The 17,224-nt window shown below is 44.9% G+C and overlaps 1 protein-coding gene across 6 annotated transcripts in view; it reads right to left on the minus strand.

The window, feature by feature from the left end:
• CACNA1I (calcium voltage-gated channel subunit alpha1 I) overlaps positions 1-17,224 on the minus strand; it is a 164,548-nt gene that overhangs the window by 30,431 nt on the left and 116,893 nt on the right. For all 6 annotated transcript variants that reach the window (XM_038154692.1, XM_038154697.1, XM_038154694.1 and 3 more), the window contains 7 exons: positions 13,049-13,358; positions 10,763-11,160; positions 3,629-3,780; positions 2,844-3,029; positions 2,049-2,166; positions 1,433-1,588; positions 897-987 (listed from right to left, as the gene is read on the minus strand). In XM_038154692.1, the coding sequence (XP_038010620.1) occupies positions 897-987; positions 1,433-1,588; positions 2,049-2,166; positions 2,844-3,029; positions 3,629-3,780; positions 10,763-11,160; positions 13,049-13,358 (1,411 nt within the window). The remainder of the gene's footprint in view (positions 1-896; positions 988-1,432; positions 1,589-2,048; positions 2,167-2,843; positions 3,030-3,628; positions 3,781-10,762; positions 11,161-13,048; positions 13,359-17,224) is intronic.

Genomic DNA, 17,224 nt, shown 5'->3' on the forward strand with positions numbered 1-17,224 from the left:
GACTTACTGGCTTGACCTTAGACTTCCCTCACCACTGTGGCTTTGCCTGGTAATTACTGAACCATTGGCAGACCCTTACTACTGTCAGAGGACCTGCTCTGCTCACCTTGTACAAGAGTGTGCAGCATGGCCCCTGCCCTCCTACCTGGCTCTCTGTCACCTTCAACTCCTGGCTCACCATCCATTGCAAAGCAAGCTACTCTCACTGCTCCCTGCCACCAAGTCCTGTTTGAAGTATAATACCTCTTGTAAAAGACTTTCAGTCTTCGAGGGATAGAGACCTTACCAAGTGGTTTATACTCAGGTTGTTCCCACTGTTAATTATCTGTCCTTGAAAATATATGGCTTTTTTTTAGCCTGAATTTTTCTAGCTTGAGCTTCCGACCTTTCCAATCTCATTATGCTTTTTTCGGCTCAATTAAAGAGCTATCTACCACCACAACCCCCTCCTTCAGGTCTACAACCACAGAGAGAGTGATCAAGTAACTTTCCTGATTTCTCTAAGCTTCATTAGTCTCTCACTATGAGGCAAGGCTTCCAGATTTGCCCGAGTCCTTTTTACCATCTTGGTATCCCTTCTCCAAATGTGGGTTTCAGATTTGGATACAGTGTTCCTGAAATAGTGACCCTGAAGATAACCAGATACAGCCTCACTTCTCACTTCCAGTTGCTGTTCTGGAGGTCATTCAAGAACTGTTCCACTTAGCTACCACATTCCTCAGGATGCCAACATGTCTCTGTTTTTCCACAAATAACATCACAAACTGGCATAAAGTTCAAAATAAAAACTGGCAAGTTCTCAGAAGTGGGAGTAAATTTTCTGTAGAATCTGCTTTTAGGATTCTCACCAAACAGCAGTGGGACACAAGCAAACAAGACTGTTTGAGCCATTGTACCTGAGCCTTCCTGGACTTCTTGGAATTGATCAAACTCCTCCATGTTTGAAGAACTTTGATCTTCATCTGAGTATGACCGGTTGGCATCACCCTGGAACACACAAATTCAGAAGCTGGAAACTCAAACACAAAAGACCATTTGTTTTTGTCTTTCATTTCTGGAACAACTGCAAAATTGTCCTTGGCAGTTGGGCATTCAGTGTGATCACTGGAAAGAGTCTCCTGTGATTTGGGATATCTGATAGACTGCTTTTGGATGGGTAAAGGGCTCACCCTAAGGTAGGTTCTGTTGTGTTACACAGAACAGAAATTGTGAATCCCCTTCCAAAGAGTCTCTTTCCTTGCAAGGAATAACACTTATTGTTTTTTTTTGTTTTGCTTCATTGAATACTACCCTAACAAAGGTTATTTCATGAGTGAAATTAAAGAGGGATGATATTTTTTAAGCCCTCCAGTCCAGTACTCTCAAAGTGTCACAAAAGATCCCTTTTTAGCACCTCTATTCCTCTTCTGATGAAGCCTTGGAAGCAGCTCACCTCAGCCTGGAAACCCTCCACAAGAATGGCCACCAGAAGATTGAAGAGTACATAATTCCCAAACGTCATGAGAGCCACAAAGTAGAGGGAAGCCCATGGCGAGGTGGAGGCCATGCCATTATAGAGTACAACATTCCAGTCCTCCTGGGTTAGGATCTGCAAGAGAGGATGAGAAAGTCAGAAAGCATGAAGAAAGAACATGAAACATATTCCCAAAAAAGATCAGTCAAAGAACACACATCAGGACCAGACCAGGCCTCTAACCTTCCCCATTAACAGACACCCACTGTCACTGTCCAGCTGTGGCACTGCACCAAAAACCTTAGCTGAGCAAGAAGAAACAAGAACAACCATTAGGACAGTCATGTGCTGAGGTGAGAGTGTTAAACCTGGGAGTTGCCACAACAGGAGTGACCTTTGCACACCGTCTCCTGGAAGGAAGAAGGTCCCTTGTTTGAGGTATACACCAGCCGTTTGGTTCCAATATACAATTGTTCTTCCTCCACAACCTTTTGTGCTGTCAGGAGTCAGTGCAGTGCTCCTCACTGAGGAAAAAGCATCTCCTGATCCTCTTCACTTTGCCCTGGCCCACCCATAGAGAGCAAAGTGGGCTCACCTGGAAGACGGTGACGATGGCCCACAGGAGGGAGTCAAAATTCTTCCGGTCAGGAACTGTATCTCCTGTGTCTGTCCTGAGGCTGAACTTGCAACCAAAGATGTGCATTCCCAGGATGCTTTGGAACAAGATGATGTCAAATATAAATATTTCTGCCACCACAATGAACTCATCAGAATAATTCTCTTCTCCTGAAAATCTAATGCAACATCACAGCGGCAAGGGATACAGCAACACAGTCAGACCACTGGGAGCTATCTATGGAGAAGGAACTACATATTGCAACCCTGTAGGTCACAAAAAAATTTGCTTTCCATCTCTTTTGACTCAGAACTCATATATTCCCTCCAACCTGTCAGTCAGATCTGTTCTTTCTATTGTCCTTTTTGCTCTCACATGTCTTCATCTTGCTATCAGGGCATCCATGGCATGCACAGATAAACTTTCTTGGTTGCTTCCTGCTGCTCTTCTGCCAGAATCAGCCTCCTGACTGAACTGTTCCTGTAGCTAGTCCTGACTAGCAGGAGACTTCACCTATCCTGTAATGGGACATTATGCTCAATGTCTGCATTTGCTGGCAGTATTTCACTGCCCCATCCAGGCCAAAATCCTCAGCTGCTGAATCCAATTTAAGGCAGGAGCAAGTTCAGCCCTTATGAAAAAATAAATATTTGTCAGTACTGTCTTGGCCTGGAGCAATGAGCAAGATGAGTTAGGCAGTCACGCTCTGAAGCTGCTGTCCCCATGAGCCACAGAGTGCCACTCCAGCACACTGTGAGCTGACTGCCTGCTCACCTGAATATGAAGATGAAGAGCATGAGGAGCATGCAGAAGGTGGCAACATTGTCCATAGTCTTCATCAGCACCACAAGCTGGCGGCGCAGCGCCGGCATGAAACGCACCAGCTTCAGCACCCGGAGGAGGCGGAACGTCCTCAGCACAGACAGGCCCCCGTCTGCCTGGCCAATGATCTCCCAGATGCTGTGGTCCAGAGAGGCACAGGAAGTACAAGGGACAAAACAAAATACAAGTGAACAAACAGAAGAAAACAAGGAATAACAATGCTAAGTCTTCACCTTGTCTTTGGCAGTACAAAGGGATGGGAGAGAAAATCTGTCTGAGCAAGGCAGAAGCATGAACTACAGGCTTATCCTTGTATGTTGAAAGCTGCATTTATGCCTTAAGAACATGAACATGGCAGTACATGTTGCAGGAATGAGTAAAGGCTTGCGGCATCAAATTCCAGCAAGACAAGTTCTTCTATCACACTTTAAACCTTTGTAACATCTTCAATTTGTGCATTTTCAAAATATTTCACAGCTAACATTTGTTGTGAACTTAAGGCAGTTCCTACTGCCTCCATTCTACAGAGGAGAGAACTAAGGGACAGAAATGCTGTGTGGCTTGCATAGCACCAACACCAAGCATTGGGAAAAGACATCTTGGTCTCTCAATCCTTGGCCTTGTGCATCAGCACAGCTCCTCTCAGTGTAGCTGCTAAATCCTTTTTGAAATACTCTGCAAGCTCTGTGGTACTCTTTTCTATGTGTATTTCAGCTGATCCCCAAGGCCCTTGTCACCTGATGATGACGATGATACTGTCAAAGATGTTGTAGGGGTTGCGAAGGTAATCAAAGAGACCAAAAGCAGCAAGTTTCAGGATCATCTCCAGGGCAAACATGCTTGTAAAGACAACATTGCTGATCTCCAAGATGTTGGTCAATTCCTCTGGCTAGAGAGAATGCAAATTCAGAGAGTCAGAACTGAAAGAGCCTTGAAATTATGGGAAATAAAGTGTTACTCTTCCCAGGGAACAGGGTTGGTAGGGAGTTGTAAATATCCATGGGTGAGACTAGAATGGAGCTGGATAGTGACACATTCCAATTCCTTTGGAGATTTGCTACCTTCATCATAGATTAGATCCTTAAAAACTTTTTTTAACAGCGGCAATCTGGAGCCTCATAGCCATTCACACAGCCAAGGCTGACCAAGCATCTCCTACATCCCACCCCAGATCTCGTTCCCCCGGCTAAGGGCTGCTTTATTTTGGGCAAAGAACTTGAGTATTTATTGAAGGAGAGCCAAATTGGCTGATTTGCAGTCAAGCTCTTCCTTCAAGATTTTCTTCCTCTGAGGTTTCCACAGGTAGCTGGTGCTTTTTTTTGGGTTTGGTTGGTTTTTTGTTTGTTTTTTTTTTCCTGAAAATTTGAAAACATATAAATGATTGGAAAACATCTCCCCATCTTCATCTAAATATCATTGCACCAATCTGCCCTTTCCCCTCTATTTTTTCACTTCCCCATTTTTCTCTCTCCCTTTCCCCACCAAACCCTTGTATGCATTACTTTCCTGGTCTTGCTCCATCAGTCTTATGCTTCTATCCTCATTGTGGTGTCAATAATTACCCAAGAAAATATCAAACTAGACAAGACAACAACAAGGAGGACCACACTGCTAAAACCTATAAGGGACAGGGAGAAAAGGACAGGGTGAAGAATACAGAGAAATGGATAGGAAGGGGAGAAAGGCAAGTGCACAAGGTGAAAAATCCAAGAATGGCAAAAGATGACTGTTGAAAAATAAATAGGGTGCATCTTCCTTTGCATTGGCCTGAGCTCTGCCTGACCACCAAGCCACTCTTTTAAGCATCACATAAAATGGATGGGAACAAGAAAACTACAAATGCCTGTTGTAGAGAGCAAGACAGGACAGACATTCCTGCTGCTGCTGCGGAAACGAAAAAGTGAGTCCCCGCAGGTCAGAGCCAATATTTTTAGCATTAAATCAATATTAGTGCCCACAAGGAAGGGAAGTCATGGTCTCTCCCCATGGTCTGCAAAATTGCCATTTTGCTGAAGGGTGGCCTTTGCATTGGCCATGCCTTTTACCTATACTGGTAACAGGCTGGTGGAAAGGGAAGTGAGGGAGGAATGCAGTTCTGGTTCTGGCTCTCTGCCTGAAGGTGGGGTCTGCTTTAACCCCTGCTCTGAGGCCCCCAGGGGCCAGTATCCTTCCAGGTGAACAACTGATCTGGAAATTGCTCCTCACATCTCTGGCTTCCTATGCCCTTTGTTAATTCCTTGCACTCCTCATTGCAGCTTTTTATTAAAATAGTCCATGTCTTAAAAATGAAAGAAGAGGAGATGGATCAATTTCCATCCATAGTTACACCTGAAAAGCAAAACCACCCTGAAAATGATGGAGAAAAGAGTAGAAATAAGAGAAGAGAGAGAAGTGCTTGTCAGAAGGGAGAGATGAGGATCATTTCACCGAGACCCAGCAGTAACAGTTGCTGAGAACATGAGATCTATATGTTAAATTGAGATGCCAATTTCAGTCTGAATCAAACCATTATGTCAGGGAAAATAAGCAATGCAAAGAAGCAACGGGTTATGATGGTGCCTCCTCTCTGCTTTCCATACATTCTCTTGTGTTCTTGTAGGGAGCAAATGATGTCTGAAAAACCATGCTTGCATCTTGCTTGTGGAAAAGATCACCTGTTCCTCTGTCTCTCCTTCCCTCCTTGACATCTGTTTTTCTAGTCAATCCTCACCTGTTAATCTGTTTCTAATGGACCATCAATCAGCCCCAGCAAAGCATCTATCCTAAACAGAGGGACAGGAAAGACTAGGGAGAAAGAAAGACAGAAAGAAGGGATAAGCAGAGATAAAAGCAGAAAAAGAGAAATCAAAAAACAAAGCGGGGAAAACTCACTAGCACCCACAAGAAGTAGAGAATGAAAGAGTCGTTTTAAATAGTGTAGCAAATAAGTAAATGCTGGGAAAGGAAAAGCAACACAAAAGAAATTAATTCAGGAAAAAAAGAGGTGATAAAGAGGAGCCAGATGGAGAGGCACTAAGGCAGATCCAGCATTGCAGTCATTTCTGGAGATAGAGCTAATTTGACAGAGTGCAAAGAGCCATAGGGGGCCAAGGCTGCAGGGTGGGGCTCACCAGGGGTTGTGTCCTGTTGGGAGATGTCCTTGTTCCTAGGGTGGTGTGGCTGGGAGTGACAATGGACGAGGGGAGTGTCTGGGACTCGGGGACCTTCTCTGGCCAGGGAAGTGAGAACTTGATGAAGAGGACAAGCAAAGGGGAAAACTGGTTCTCTCCTTTTCTTCCTACCAACACATGGGCTCTCCAACACAGCGGATGTGTCACCTTGCAATTGTGAGGTCTCCCCAGGCTTCCACAGACAGCACTCAGCATCTAAACCCTTCTTCCTCCCAGGTTTACCTAGAAACTGTAAACTGAAGAGTCCCCAAGGAAAGAACTGAACTCAAGGTTACTTAAGTCTAAGAAAAAGAAAGGAACACCAGAAATCTCCCCCCAAGTAGTCTGTTCACATTGCCAAGACAGGACAGACTGATTTACCCATCACACTAGAAGTGAAACTTGAACATAATTATGGGAGCTGAGTATTGGGGTAAGGAGGATGGCTTGAAGGGGCAGAGATCCCAGGGGGCAAGGCATGTCCAGAGCCAGTGTTTTAACCAGAATGGTCAGTCTATCCTGTGTATGGATCTCTTTCCCAATCCATGAAACAATCCAATTCACATGTTTGTGGAATAAGTCCTCTGTCTCTAACAAAGTAGATCAAATACTGAGAGTAAAAGACATGATTCAGATTTACTTCAGCACTCTTGTCCCAGGATCAGAAACTAGAACTGGGGCAATAGAGGGCAGCAGCTCAGCTTTTTTCTCTCTTTCAATTTCTTACTAACTTTGGAGCTCTTTTGTCAGATTTGACTGAAAATATAATTAGTCCATTATCTGGCAGGAGACAGAAACTCCTACATCATAGGAAAGGCTAAGAAAATACAGATCACCATGAAGCCCCCGCAGAAAAAATTTCTCCTAACCAGGAGTAAATTTGCAACTGTCTAGAAACTGAGGAGTAATTGATGTGACCTACGCAGACCAGCCCTACTGAACCTACACATCACCGCCTGTGTGATGAGATCACAAAAACCAAATATTCCATAAGGAGATCTCTCCAGCCTATTTTTACTCACAATTTCAAAGTCACTTGGCAACAATTAGAAGAGCCATAAAAATCAGCTACAGGGCATACCAAGTTTAATCATCACCCCACAACCAATGCAGGATTACATGATTGGTTCTACAAGGTTCTACAAGGCTGAGGTAATTTGGTTTCATCACCACTCCAGGGAGACTGTTCCATCCTCACTAAACATTAGTATGATGAGCTGGCTTGGACGTTTGCTGAATATTTCTGACAAGGAGCAAATAACAAAAAGAGAAGCAATAATTGTAAAATACGAACTTGTGAATGCAATAAATGCTGGTATAAAGTGAAATCACATAGGCTAAAGGATATGAGGGTACTGATCCACAGGATAGGTCTAGATAGGAAACAGGGGATCATCATCTAATCCACACAGAGAGACCTCATAAAGTACTGATTTGATGTATGAAGGAAAACTGTAAGTAGATACGGGAGAAGATAAACCAGGCCACTCAGCTGTCTAAAATGGCTGATAATGGCAGAGAGGCTTGAGTCCAACAGGCCATTCAAGAAATGCATGATGAGAAAGGCAGTCTGGGAGATTCAGCTGGGACGAGCTTTTCATTCTCTTGCTGAATAAGGCAGAAAAGTCAGCAGCACCAGACCCACTGTGAATATTAAGAAGAAAATAAGCCTCTTAAAAGAATTCTTCTGGACAGCCACAAGAATCTAATATTTTCTACACTGGATTTTAAAAATAGACATTTCCAAATAGAGGCAGATCTGAAGAACTGCTAAAACGATTTCAAGCAGGACAAAGCTTGAAATGATGGGGCTTGACTTATGCAATGTCTCAGCAATATCTAAAGGCCTAATACTGAGAATATTACATGGTATATTGCAAACTGATGGATTTAAATAAACATAGCTATTTACAAATGATATCTTGTTATAAGATCATGGGTTAAAAATGACTCATAGAATGCAGTTTCTCCTAAAATGAGTTGATTTCCCTCACAAGAAATATATATGCAGATGGAAGCTGCCTTGGCCACACAATCAGGACTGGATGAATAAGCCAAACTAAGCCAAATTCCAAGGTCATTTGAATATGAGTAAAGTTATTTGAGTTGTTGAGGTTAAGTCTCCTGAAAGAAAACCAGCATGAATACTAAACCTCTGAATTATAACAAACAGTTTAAATTCATGTTTTTCTGTCTATTGGTCAAGACTGGCAAACACTCACGTGTGTGCTCTGTCCCCTGGGTTCCTGTGTTTATATGCCTGAAACTTGTGCCTCACCCCTCAACCTGATGGCTGTGTGTGCTTTGGTGCGCTTGCTGGTGAACAGCCCATAAAAAAGTGGAGTGGCAAGCTGCTGACACGCATGCCATGAGCTGCCCAGTCAGGTATGTCCCTAGAGAGTGGCTGGGCTTGTGATATCCCATGTACCAGAAACTAAAAGCTCAAGAGGTCTCCATAGGCATTAGCTCTGGGTCAGAAGACATCACATGATGAAATAGCTGAAACAACAGAAGCTTCTTCAATCACAGGATGGCAAATCACAGTCACCCTGCAAATCACAGATCCTGGTGGGCAGAAGGGCTTTGCTGAATTTCGTTCTGTGAAAATTTGTGCTTTTGGGAGAAAAGACAACAGGGAAAAGAGAAAGAAAGGAGAAATAAGTAGGCAATGAAGCACCAGCCGAAGATGTACTGGTTTGAGAAAAACTTGAGGAGACCAAAGGGAGGTACAAATGTCTGCATGCTTCTGAGTTAACTGCTGACAGAAAAGAATCCAAAATTCACTGTATGGTCTGAATATGTTTTAGTCTTCTTGTGCCAGTATAACAGAATTGAGTACACATTTTGAATAAACAGGCTGCACCACATTTTTCAGTTAGGATCAGTTTGGCTGACAGCTCTTCTGGTAGAAACAGCATGCAGGGTCATAAGCTTTTCCCAACTACTTATGGATAAAAAGTGATAGTACAATTTTAAGGACTATCATTAAGAACCTGCTATACTAAAAACCCCAAGGCTGCAGTGGCAGATCCTACTCTGCTGCAGGCTGTACAAACACAGCAGAGGCATCCCAGAAGGCTTAAATCTGCGCATACAATAGCCAGAACATGAGAGTGAATTCTCTATCTCCAGCTCAAGTATTCTTCTGTCAAACTATTATTCACGCTGTGTCCATTAAGCCAGGATGAACAATGGCTCTCCCTGCTTAGTGATCACATCTTTAAAATACCAGTGGGCAGTTTTCAAATTGTCCTGGGCTCCAGCCTTTAGTCATCTCTGTGCTACGTGATAAATACTTTGCTCTTTTTTATCTATTTCCATGAGTCAACCCCTCCAGCGTCTTCTTCATTCTCCTCTCTTCTGGGCTCCTGCCAGTATTTTTCTGGTACTGAAGCAGCCAGTGCTGTTTTGAATTCTGGGATCAAATTAAGGTGTCACAGCCTTGTATCAGAAACTAGCTGGGCTTTGAAAATTGGTTTAAAGCTTGATACGTGGGTGGGATCCAGACATCTGAGGCTTCAAATACTGCCTCAGACACTGCGCTGCCTCAAACAGGGAATTTAAGATACTCTGGGTCTGAAGGTATCTTCATTCTGATACAGCACAGGACAAATCTGAGTGCCTTGCTTGAACTGGGCTCACTGCCTGTCTCTTTGCTGCCTGAGACTGTGCTCAGGACTAGACTTCACCTTGGCTCCAGAGCTTCAATACAGTCAGCATCTCAGTAGTGCAGCAATCTCTTATTTTGTGATCTGGGCAGACACACGGAGTGAATCTTGGTCACATTCAGACTGGCAGCATAGATCTGAGATGTGGATGTATAGCATGGACTATTCAAAGCAAGAGATACCAACCAGCAATGCAGATGCAAGGTCATGGGCATGCTTAACCCCCTCTGACGTTGGAACTGCACATCACAGTGTAGACACAGTCTCTGTCTCCCAGCTATAAAATGAGGGCACACAATTCCTCTCCATCTCACAAGTCTGTCATTAGGATAAAGTGTACGGCTGACTCAGAGCTGCCTGCAAACTACTGGTGTGAAAGTCAAGCCTGTGCCCACACCTGCTGCTTGTGTCTGACCTATCTATCACTTCTTATTCTCAGGGCAAAGGAAAGGCTCAAGCAGCCTGAGCCCCCAAAATGACTGGAGATTGGAGGTGGTGCCTTTCCTAGCCTTCTTGTATAGATAGAATGTGCTCAGACATCTCTTAATTAAGTTGGGAAGGCTAGCAAGCTGATGGATTTGAATTGAGATGCTGGTGAAGTGCCTCTGACATCCCCAGAGGGCACATTAAATTAACCACATAGACTAAGGATTCAGTAAGCTAATGAAGAGAGAAATGAGTGAGAGAGATGAGGAAGATGGAAGAGACGATGATGACAGAGAGAGAAGCAGACAGAATGTGAAGACAGGGCAAAAAAGAAAAACAGTGGGATGAATGATCAGGGAGGACGAAAAGAAAGGCATTGAAAAGAGATGAGAGGAAAATACACGGAGAGAGAGAGAAAGCAATTAAGTACAGGTATAAGAAAGTAAGAGACTCTGCAAGATCCTGAGGCTTTCTCCAAAGTCATGCTGGGACCATCTGTGCTGCAGACTGAGGTCCAAATTGCTCAGTCTCTGCCTCCATCAAATTGCATCAGCTGCTTAGCAAGGCCATAACCCCCAGCAGGAGGGGGGAGTCCACGCTGCCCACCTTGTGCCCTGAGGTGCTTTACCTGTTCGTGGTGCTCAATGCCCATGCTGATGGTGTTCACCAGGATTGCAATCATGATCCCACGGTTGAAATACTTGCTGTCCACAATCACTCGAAGCTTGACCCTCACTTCTCGCCACATGTCACTGCAGAGCTTCAGCCGTCCTCCTTCTTCCAGCTCCTCCTCCTTCTCCAGCGCTGAGGCACCCTGGTCCTCTTGGCTGCCTTCCCCCTCCCCCTCACTGGGTCCTCCATCCTCCTGGTCTGAGCCAGCGCTATCCAGGACTGAGAGCCTTCTGGATGCTTCGTGCTCTGCCCTATGGCATCGGGGGCAGTTGGTGGGATCAGAGGTTGCTGTCACAGCGATGGGCTGGATGCCCTGAGGAGGGCAGCCAAGAGAGTTGTGCTGCTGGCAAAGCCCTGGAAAGAGAAATGGTGTTGCTTAAAGAAGGAGGATATGAAAAAGACATTCAAAGTGGACACCTGCTTGGCTTCTGGGTATTTACACAGGGTAACTGGGCTTTTTAGCTGTGAGGATGATTAAATGTTGTGTTGCATGAAATAGTTATTTAGTTGTTATTTTGCACTGGGTGATTTGGAATTTGCGCTGAGTGGTCCTTGTGTTTCGTGGAATGGTTTGTGTTGTACCGCATGGTTTGTTGTTCCCTTCTCCCATCACATGGTCTCTCCCTCATCCACCCCTTTGCCCTGTACCCCCTGGTGGTCTGTCCCCTGGTTACCCCTCCCCTCACCCTTCCTCAGTGGTATTCCATTGGCTGCGATCCTCTTTCGCCTGCCCCCATTCCCTCAGGTATAAAAGTCTCCCGCAAGAAGGGAATGTCCTCTTTTCTACCTGGGGGGTCGCCAGAGTCTGAGGTGTCCCCTCTCAAGTCAATAAAAGGAGGACCCTCGTCCCCGCATGGAGAAGAGCGTTTCTCATCTTTTACTTTTGTCCATGTAAGACCGTGTGGGCTGGAGTCCTTAGCTAGCCAGAGTGGACCCTCAACAGCCCGAGAGACATGGATTTACAATTAAACACTGACACATCATCTCAAGGGCAACAATGGGAGCTGTTGCCATTGGGGGCTCTATGCTGACAGGCTGTGTCTCCAAAGCACACGGTACTGTTCAGCTTGCCTGTGATTAGGCTGAATGGGGTTCATGTCCATCAGAGAAAGAACTGCTTTGTCTCATGCAGAAATCATAGCTTGAGACTCACAAGCTTGTGTTAAGTAGGACCTGAGGGGAAAAGTGGTCATGAGAGCTGCTTTTGGCGTGAACTGCTACAAATGGGGTCTGAGAACCTCCATGCTGAACGGAACTCTCAAAATCAGAGAACTGAACTCTCTAAATCAGAGAAACTACATTAGCAAAGCATCTCAAGAAGCCAGAAGAGGTAACACAGGAACACTTCCTCCTGACAGTATGCACTATGAACCAGAGAAATCTAAATTTGTCTTCCTTGATCCTCCATTTTGGCCAGGAAGATCAAATGGACACTGAGGGAAATGAAGCAATTTATTCATTAACACAGCGCATGAAGCCTGCAGAAACTTTTCTCCCAGCAAGTAAAGAAAATGGAAGTTTGAGTATGCAAGACACGCTGAAGGAAAATCTGCCTTTTTGCTTGTTAATGGGAGCATAACTTAGGAAAGGCATCAGCAGGCAGTTAATACTAACTCTATAAAACCATTTTTACAGTGACTTTTCCAGCCAGGAACACAATTTAAATGATATCTCACGTCTAATTTTACACAACACCATGTGCTGCCATCAAGAGAAATTGTCTCCATTGTCCTTGCATATCAACCAGACTTCTTCAGCATCACTCTTTGGTTCAGGCAACACCTTATTGCAATTCAACTCTCTTTGCCTGTCTCTTGAGGTCTGGAAGCAACTCAGTTTGGGAGGAGAGCTCTGGGAGACCTGCTGTGGCCCCAATCCTTTGCCCCACTTTGTTGTATCCCCTAATTCTTCTCTCTCCCAAACTGCTATCAACACTTGGCTATACCAGACATGGAACCCTTTACAAGCCTCAATGTCTTTATCTCTTTATGGTCTCAGGGTTTCAGATCTGGATTATCCATGCTCCCTGCTGGCCAGCCCTGTTTCATTCCCATTCTTGCCGGTCACCACCACCTTGCTGGTCTGGTGTGCTGGCCACGGTGCCACGCTCAGTGGCCAATGTTAATTCTAATTCTGTGCTTTATAGGCACAGGTCCTTTGGCAAGCTGGCACATGGAGACGCTCCCATTTACTGCCACATTTCCGCCACCGGCATCTCCAGCTTTACCCACGCAATCCTTACTGTAGTGCCGCTGGCTTTTCCTGTTGCCGCCGGGTTTGGCATGGCCGGGCTCCTGCACGTGGCCGTGGCGCCAGCTCTGCACGCTGTTGTACAGCCCCAGGGTGCGACGCTTGGCCTTGCGCAGGATGTGGCAGACGTACTGGAAGATCTCCTCATAGCAGTCTCCCGGCTCCATGTAGCTGGCAACGGTGCTGGAGGAGAGGTACCGGGCCCTCTGCTCCTGCATCAGCTGGTGCTCCCGCTGCTTGGTCTCCGAGAACTGCGTGGCGATGACCACCAGGCACAGGTTGATCATGAAGAAGGAGCCCACCTAGCAGCAAAGGAGAAGAAGGGACCAATGTCAGCATTAAAAAGAACATGTGGGAGCAGGAATGTATGAGGAGAGAGGAGAGGAAAGTGACTGGAGGCAGACAGACAAGTAGGAATCAGTCTGCATATGGAGAAGAGATTTCAGAGAAAGACAGGAGTGCATGAGCTTGGTTTTGATAGCTCACTCAACATAATTTCCATGCAGAATTTAAAGCTATGCATTGAAATTCAGGAAATAGGTCAAGCTTTCAGCAGATTTTGGGACCCTTAGCAATGACTTATAAGTTACATACAAACGGTTTGATGAAAACTGGACTTTATTTTCCCCTCTTCTTTGTGTTAAATAAAAGGTAGGAGACAGAGAATCAGCTTGGTTGATTTCTCCTCTGCTAATTAATTTACCACTGGAAAAATCATGCACTGCCATTTATAGTCTCCACCTCTTGGAAGAAATGTCAGTATTCTCAGATCATTTTAATGCCATACTAGTATACTTGGGGCATACTATTGATTTCTACCATGTGCACCTTAATTCTCCATATAGGGAGATGGGGCTTTCCTCAAATGAGTGAGCTTTTGAAATCAAACAGGATTTTACAAATAAAATGTGTCCTTTTTTAGAAGGACACTGAGCAGTCTGGTAAAGCCAGGCTTCCTTGCTTATTTTCTATTCTTCTGATACAATACATATCATATTAGTTCTTCTTTACGTTGTCCTCTGGCCTACATAGGCTTCTCATTTCAAACACAAAAACTGCAAAAAACACACTCCCAATTTCTTAGAAAGAGCAAAAAAATGCCCAAGTTCTCCCTATTCTCCATACAGAAGACCAAATGTCTACCAGGCTTAATTTAAAACTTGCATGTCCCCTTTAAACCCCAGTTTTCCTATTTATAAAATGGAGCAAGCATTTCTTTGTGCTAAGAGTTCCAGAGGCAAAATAAACTCACCCTGTGTTACATACAATGAAATTAGAGATTAATTTCCACCAGGAGATCTATCTGTAGATAGATAGGTAGATAGACAAAGATAGATAGGTAGATAGATAGATAGATAGATAGATAGATAGATAGATAGATAGATAGATAAATAGATAGAGGGTAAATCCTGGCCTTCAATATGATAAGAATTTCATACATAAAAGGGCTAGTAACTACATTCAAAATCATTTTCAAAAGCTGTGACACCTTGATTGGGGTCTACTCCCTGCAGAGCTGTGTCAATAGGGCATTGATAAAATGCAGAGCCTAAATTCTGGACAAGGACTCTGCATCTGCAGTGCTCTGAAACAGACTCCGTGGGGCAGCCCCTGGCAGGAGATTAAGCACCAGCTCAAGATTTCTGCTTCCCCTGGACCTGTGAGTACCCCTGCTAGGGGCACCCTGGCACCAGTTTCTCCTGTATGAACCCACAAGGACCCGTCTCCCCTCACTGTCCTTCCTTTGCAAGCAAACAGCTCTGACAGAGAGCAGGGTTCAGTCCTGACCTTGTCTTTACATGTCTCTTCTCCTGTAAAGCCTTTCCAGCAAAGGGGACAGAGCTGGGACCATCAGGTGATAACCTGACCCCAGTGCTTGTGAATAGAAAAAGGGTTTATTTCAGCAGGTACCTCAGAGCTTGTTTTACTTATCCAAGCAGCCTGTCCCTCAATTCATAGCCCTTACTGCCCCCCTGACCAGTGTGCCCTTCTGGGTGACCCTTTCTCTTGGACACGGGTGCCCTTTGTTCAAAGGGGACGTTTCCCTGCTAGCATCTCAATAACCCTTTGAAACATGAAGCTCTTTCCAACCAGATTCAACATAAGGACAATAAAGTATCTCAAAATAAAGGGCTTTTTTTTCTCCCCCTCCTCCTCTCAGCATCCTTCAAAGCTGTTCTAATTCTGTTTCCCTTCATCACTGAACCCTTCTCTTCTCTTTCCTTCCCCCATATTTCAGCCTATTTTTCCTTCAGCTTCAGCATGCAGCCTTGAAAATTAAAATAACGCATCATTCAGATTCCTTTGCCTTCACCCAACATTTTCCCTAGTCTGTGATGTCTTGCATGTTTTATTTTAACTGATGAGCATATTACTGGGAATCTAAATTCTTCTCCAATGCACTCTGCTCAGCAGCCTGATACTCACCTGGGCTTTCCCTTTTGGTTATGTCTCTGCTGGCACTGAGGCAGGGCAGGGAGTGGGACACCAGCTGTGTGAGCATTTCTGAAGCACCACTTGTGACACTGCCCCATACTCTGCAACCTCCCCCAACTCCCAAACAAGAATTAGGGCTTGCAACACCTCTCTAGGCCACAAGAGGAAGAGCTGAGGGCTGAGATTCCCTCACCAGGACTGCACTGTCAGCCTAGGGCTGAATCTAGAGTGGGGTTCAGGTTCACATCCCTGAGCCCTGTCCTCATAGGCACCGTTTGCTGCCATCTCCCACCAGATGAACAAAAAGGGGGGAGTGAGAAGACTGGATATGGGAACTACTTCCCAGTCCTTATTCTTTTAGCTAGAAACATCAAACACAAAGCAAATTAGCTTGGTTAATCCTTAAAACCACAGGCAAGTCCGTAAACTCTCAGTCTCTGCTGAGCTTGGCACTGCCTCCCAGCTAGGAGAAGGACAGGAAGGGTCCCAGAAGGCTCCTAATTGAATGATTCATCTCAGCTGGCTGAGCAGAGAGACAGAAAGAGTCAGACATGGAGTCAAAGCATTTGAGAGAAGCAGATGGAGACCCTTGATTCCGAGTCCCAACACAGGCTCGTGTTCAGCCTTGAGACTGAGCTGTGCTTTGATAAAGCAGACCCTGGCCTCATTCAGCCCAGAGTTCAAGCCCCATCTCTGTAATAGCTGACAAAATCTGACTAGTGCTGCAAATCCTGACTTGTCAATTACTTTTACTACTTATGCCTGGATATCCAGCTTGCCTTCTGAGTCCCACACGTGTAAGCACAGAGCCCTTCAAGGAGCCTCTGAGTGCTGCATTGCAGATGCCAGTGTAAGAGTTCAGAAGAGCTTGCTCCAGTCCAGGAGCCATAGCAGTGGCCAAGTAGCTGGAAAGATGTCAAAGAGACACCTGGACCTCCAGCAGGAAAACTCAAGTGAAACACTGACCCAAGAGCAGGGAGTAGTCCTTCCTTCATGTCATATCCATGATCTCTGGTCAAGGGTGAAGCATTTTAAAATCTGCTGAACACATAAAATGCTTTTCCTAGGTTGTTCTACAAGGCCATTCAAGAGTGCCATGCTCAGTCAGCACTCTTCCCCTCAGAGAAGCATATCTGTGCAGGATTTCTAACTGTGCTGGGAGTGTATCCAGGTGGTGGAGTCTTCTTCCTGCCATATGAGCAGTAGCAGGTAATGCCTTTATGTAGGTGTTTGCAGATATCATTGTAGAAAAGAAGTCATGGATGAAAGCACAGCTCTAGACAGAAGCTGCAGAGATCCAGCCCCAGAAGAGTAAGTCTGAGTCAAGGCTAGAATGTGAGTGGAAAAGCAAAGAGTCAGGGCTTAAAGCACGTCTGTCAGAACAATCCTGCTTAGAAAGCCAGGCCTTCAAAGCATGGAGAAGGAGGGAAGGATAAAGGTTGGAAGGGCTGTACTTCATGAGACTTAAAGAGAGATCATCATTTCTATATGAAGATTCAGATAGAAAATGCAGCCAAATGATATCAAGTTAGACATGATGGCATTGCTATGTGCTGCGAAAGATGCATCACACACCAAGGAGGTAGCAGGAAGACTAAATACTTCTTTGGCCTAACTCCACCAAAGGTAAAGAAAATATTCCACCTAGCATATGACTCCTTTGTTCTCAGCAGTCCCCAAAGTAACCTGAAATTCATGTTCTCCTGTGTTTGACAGAAATAAACATATATGG

This window comes from Motacilla alba, chromosome 1A (assembly GCF_015832195.1).
Source record: "Motacilla alba alba isolate MOTALB_02 chromosome 1A, Motacilla_alba_V1.0_pri, whole genome shotgun sequence".
Classification (NCBI taxonomy): domain Eukaryota; kingdom Metazoa; phylum Chordata; class Aves; order Passeriformes; family Motacillidae; genus Motacilla; species Motacilla alba.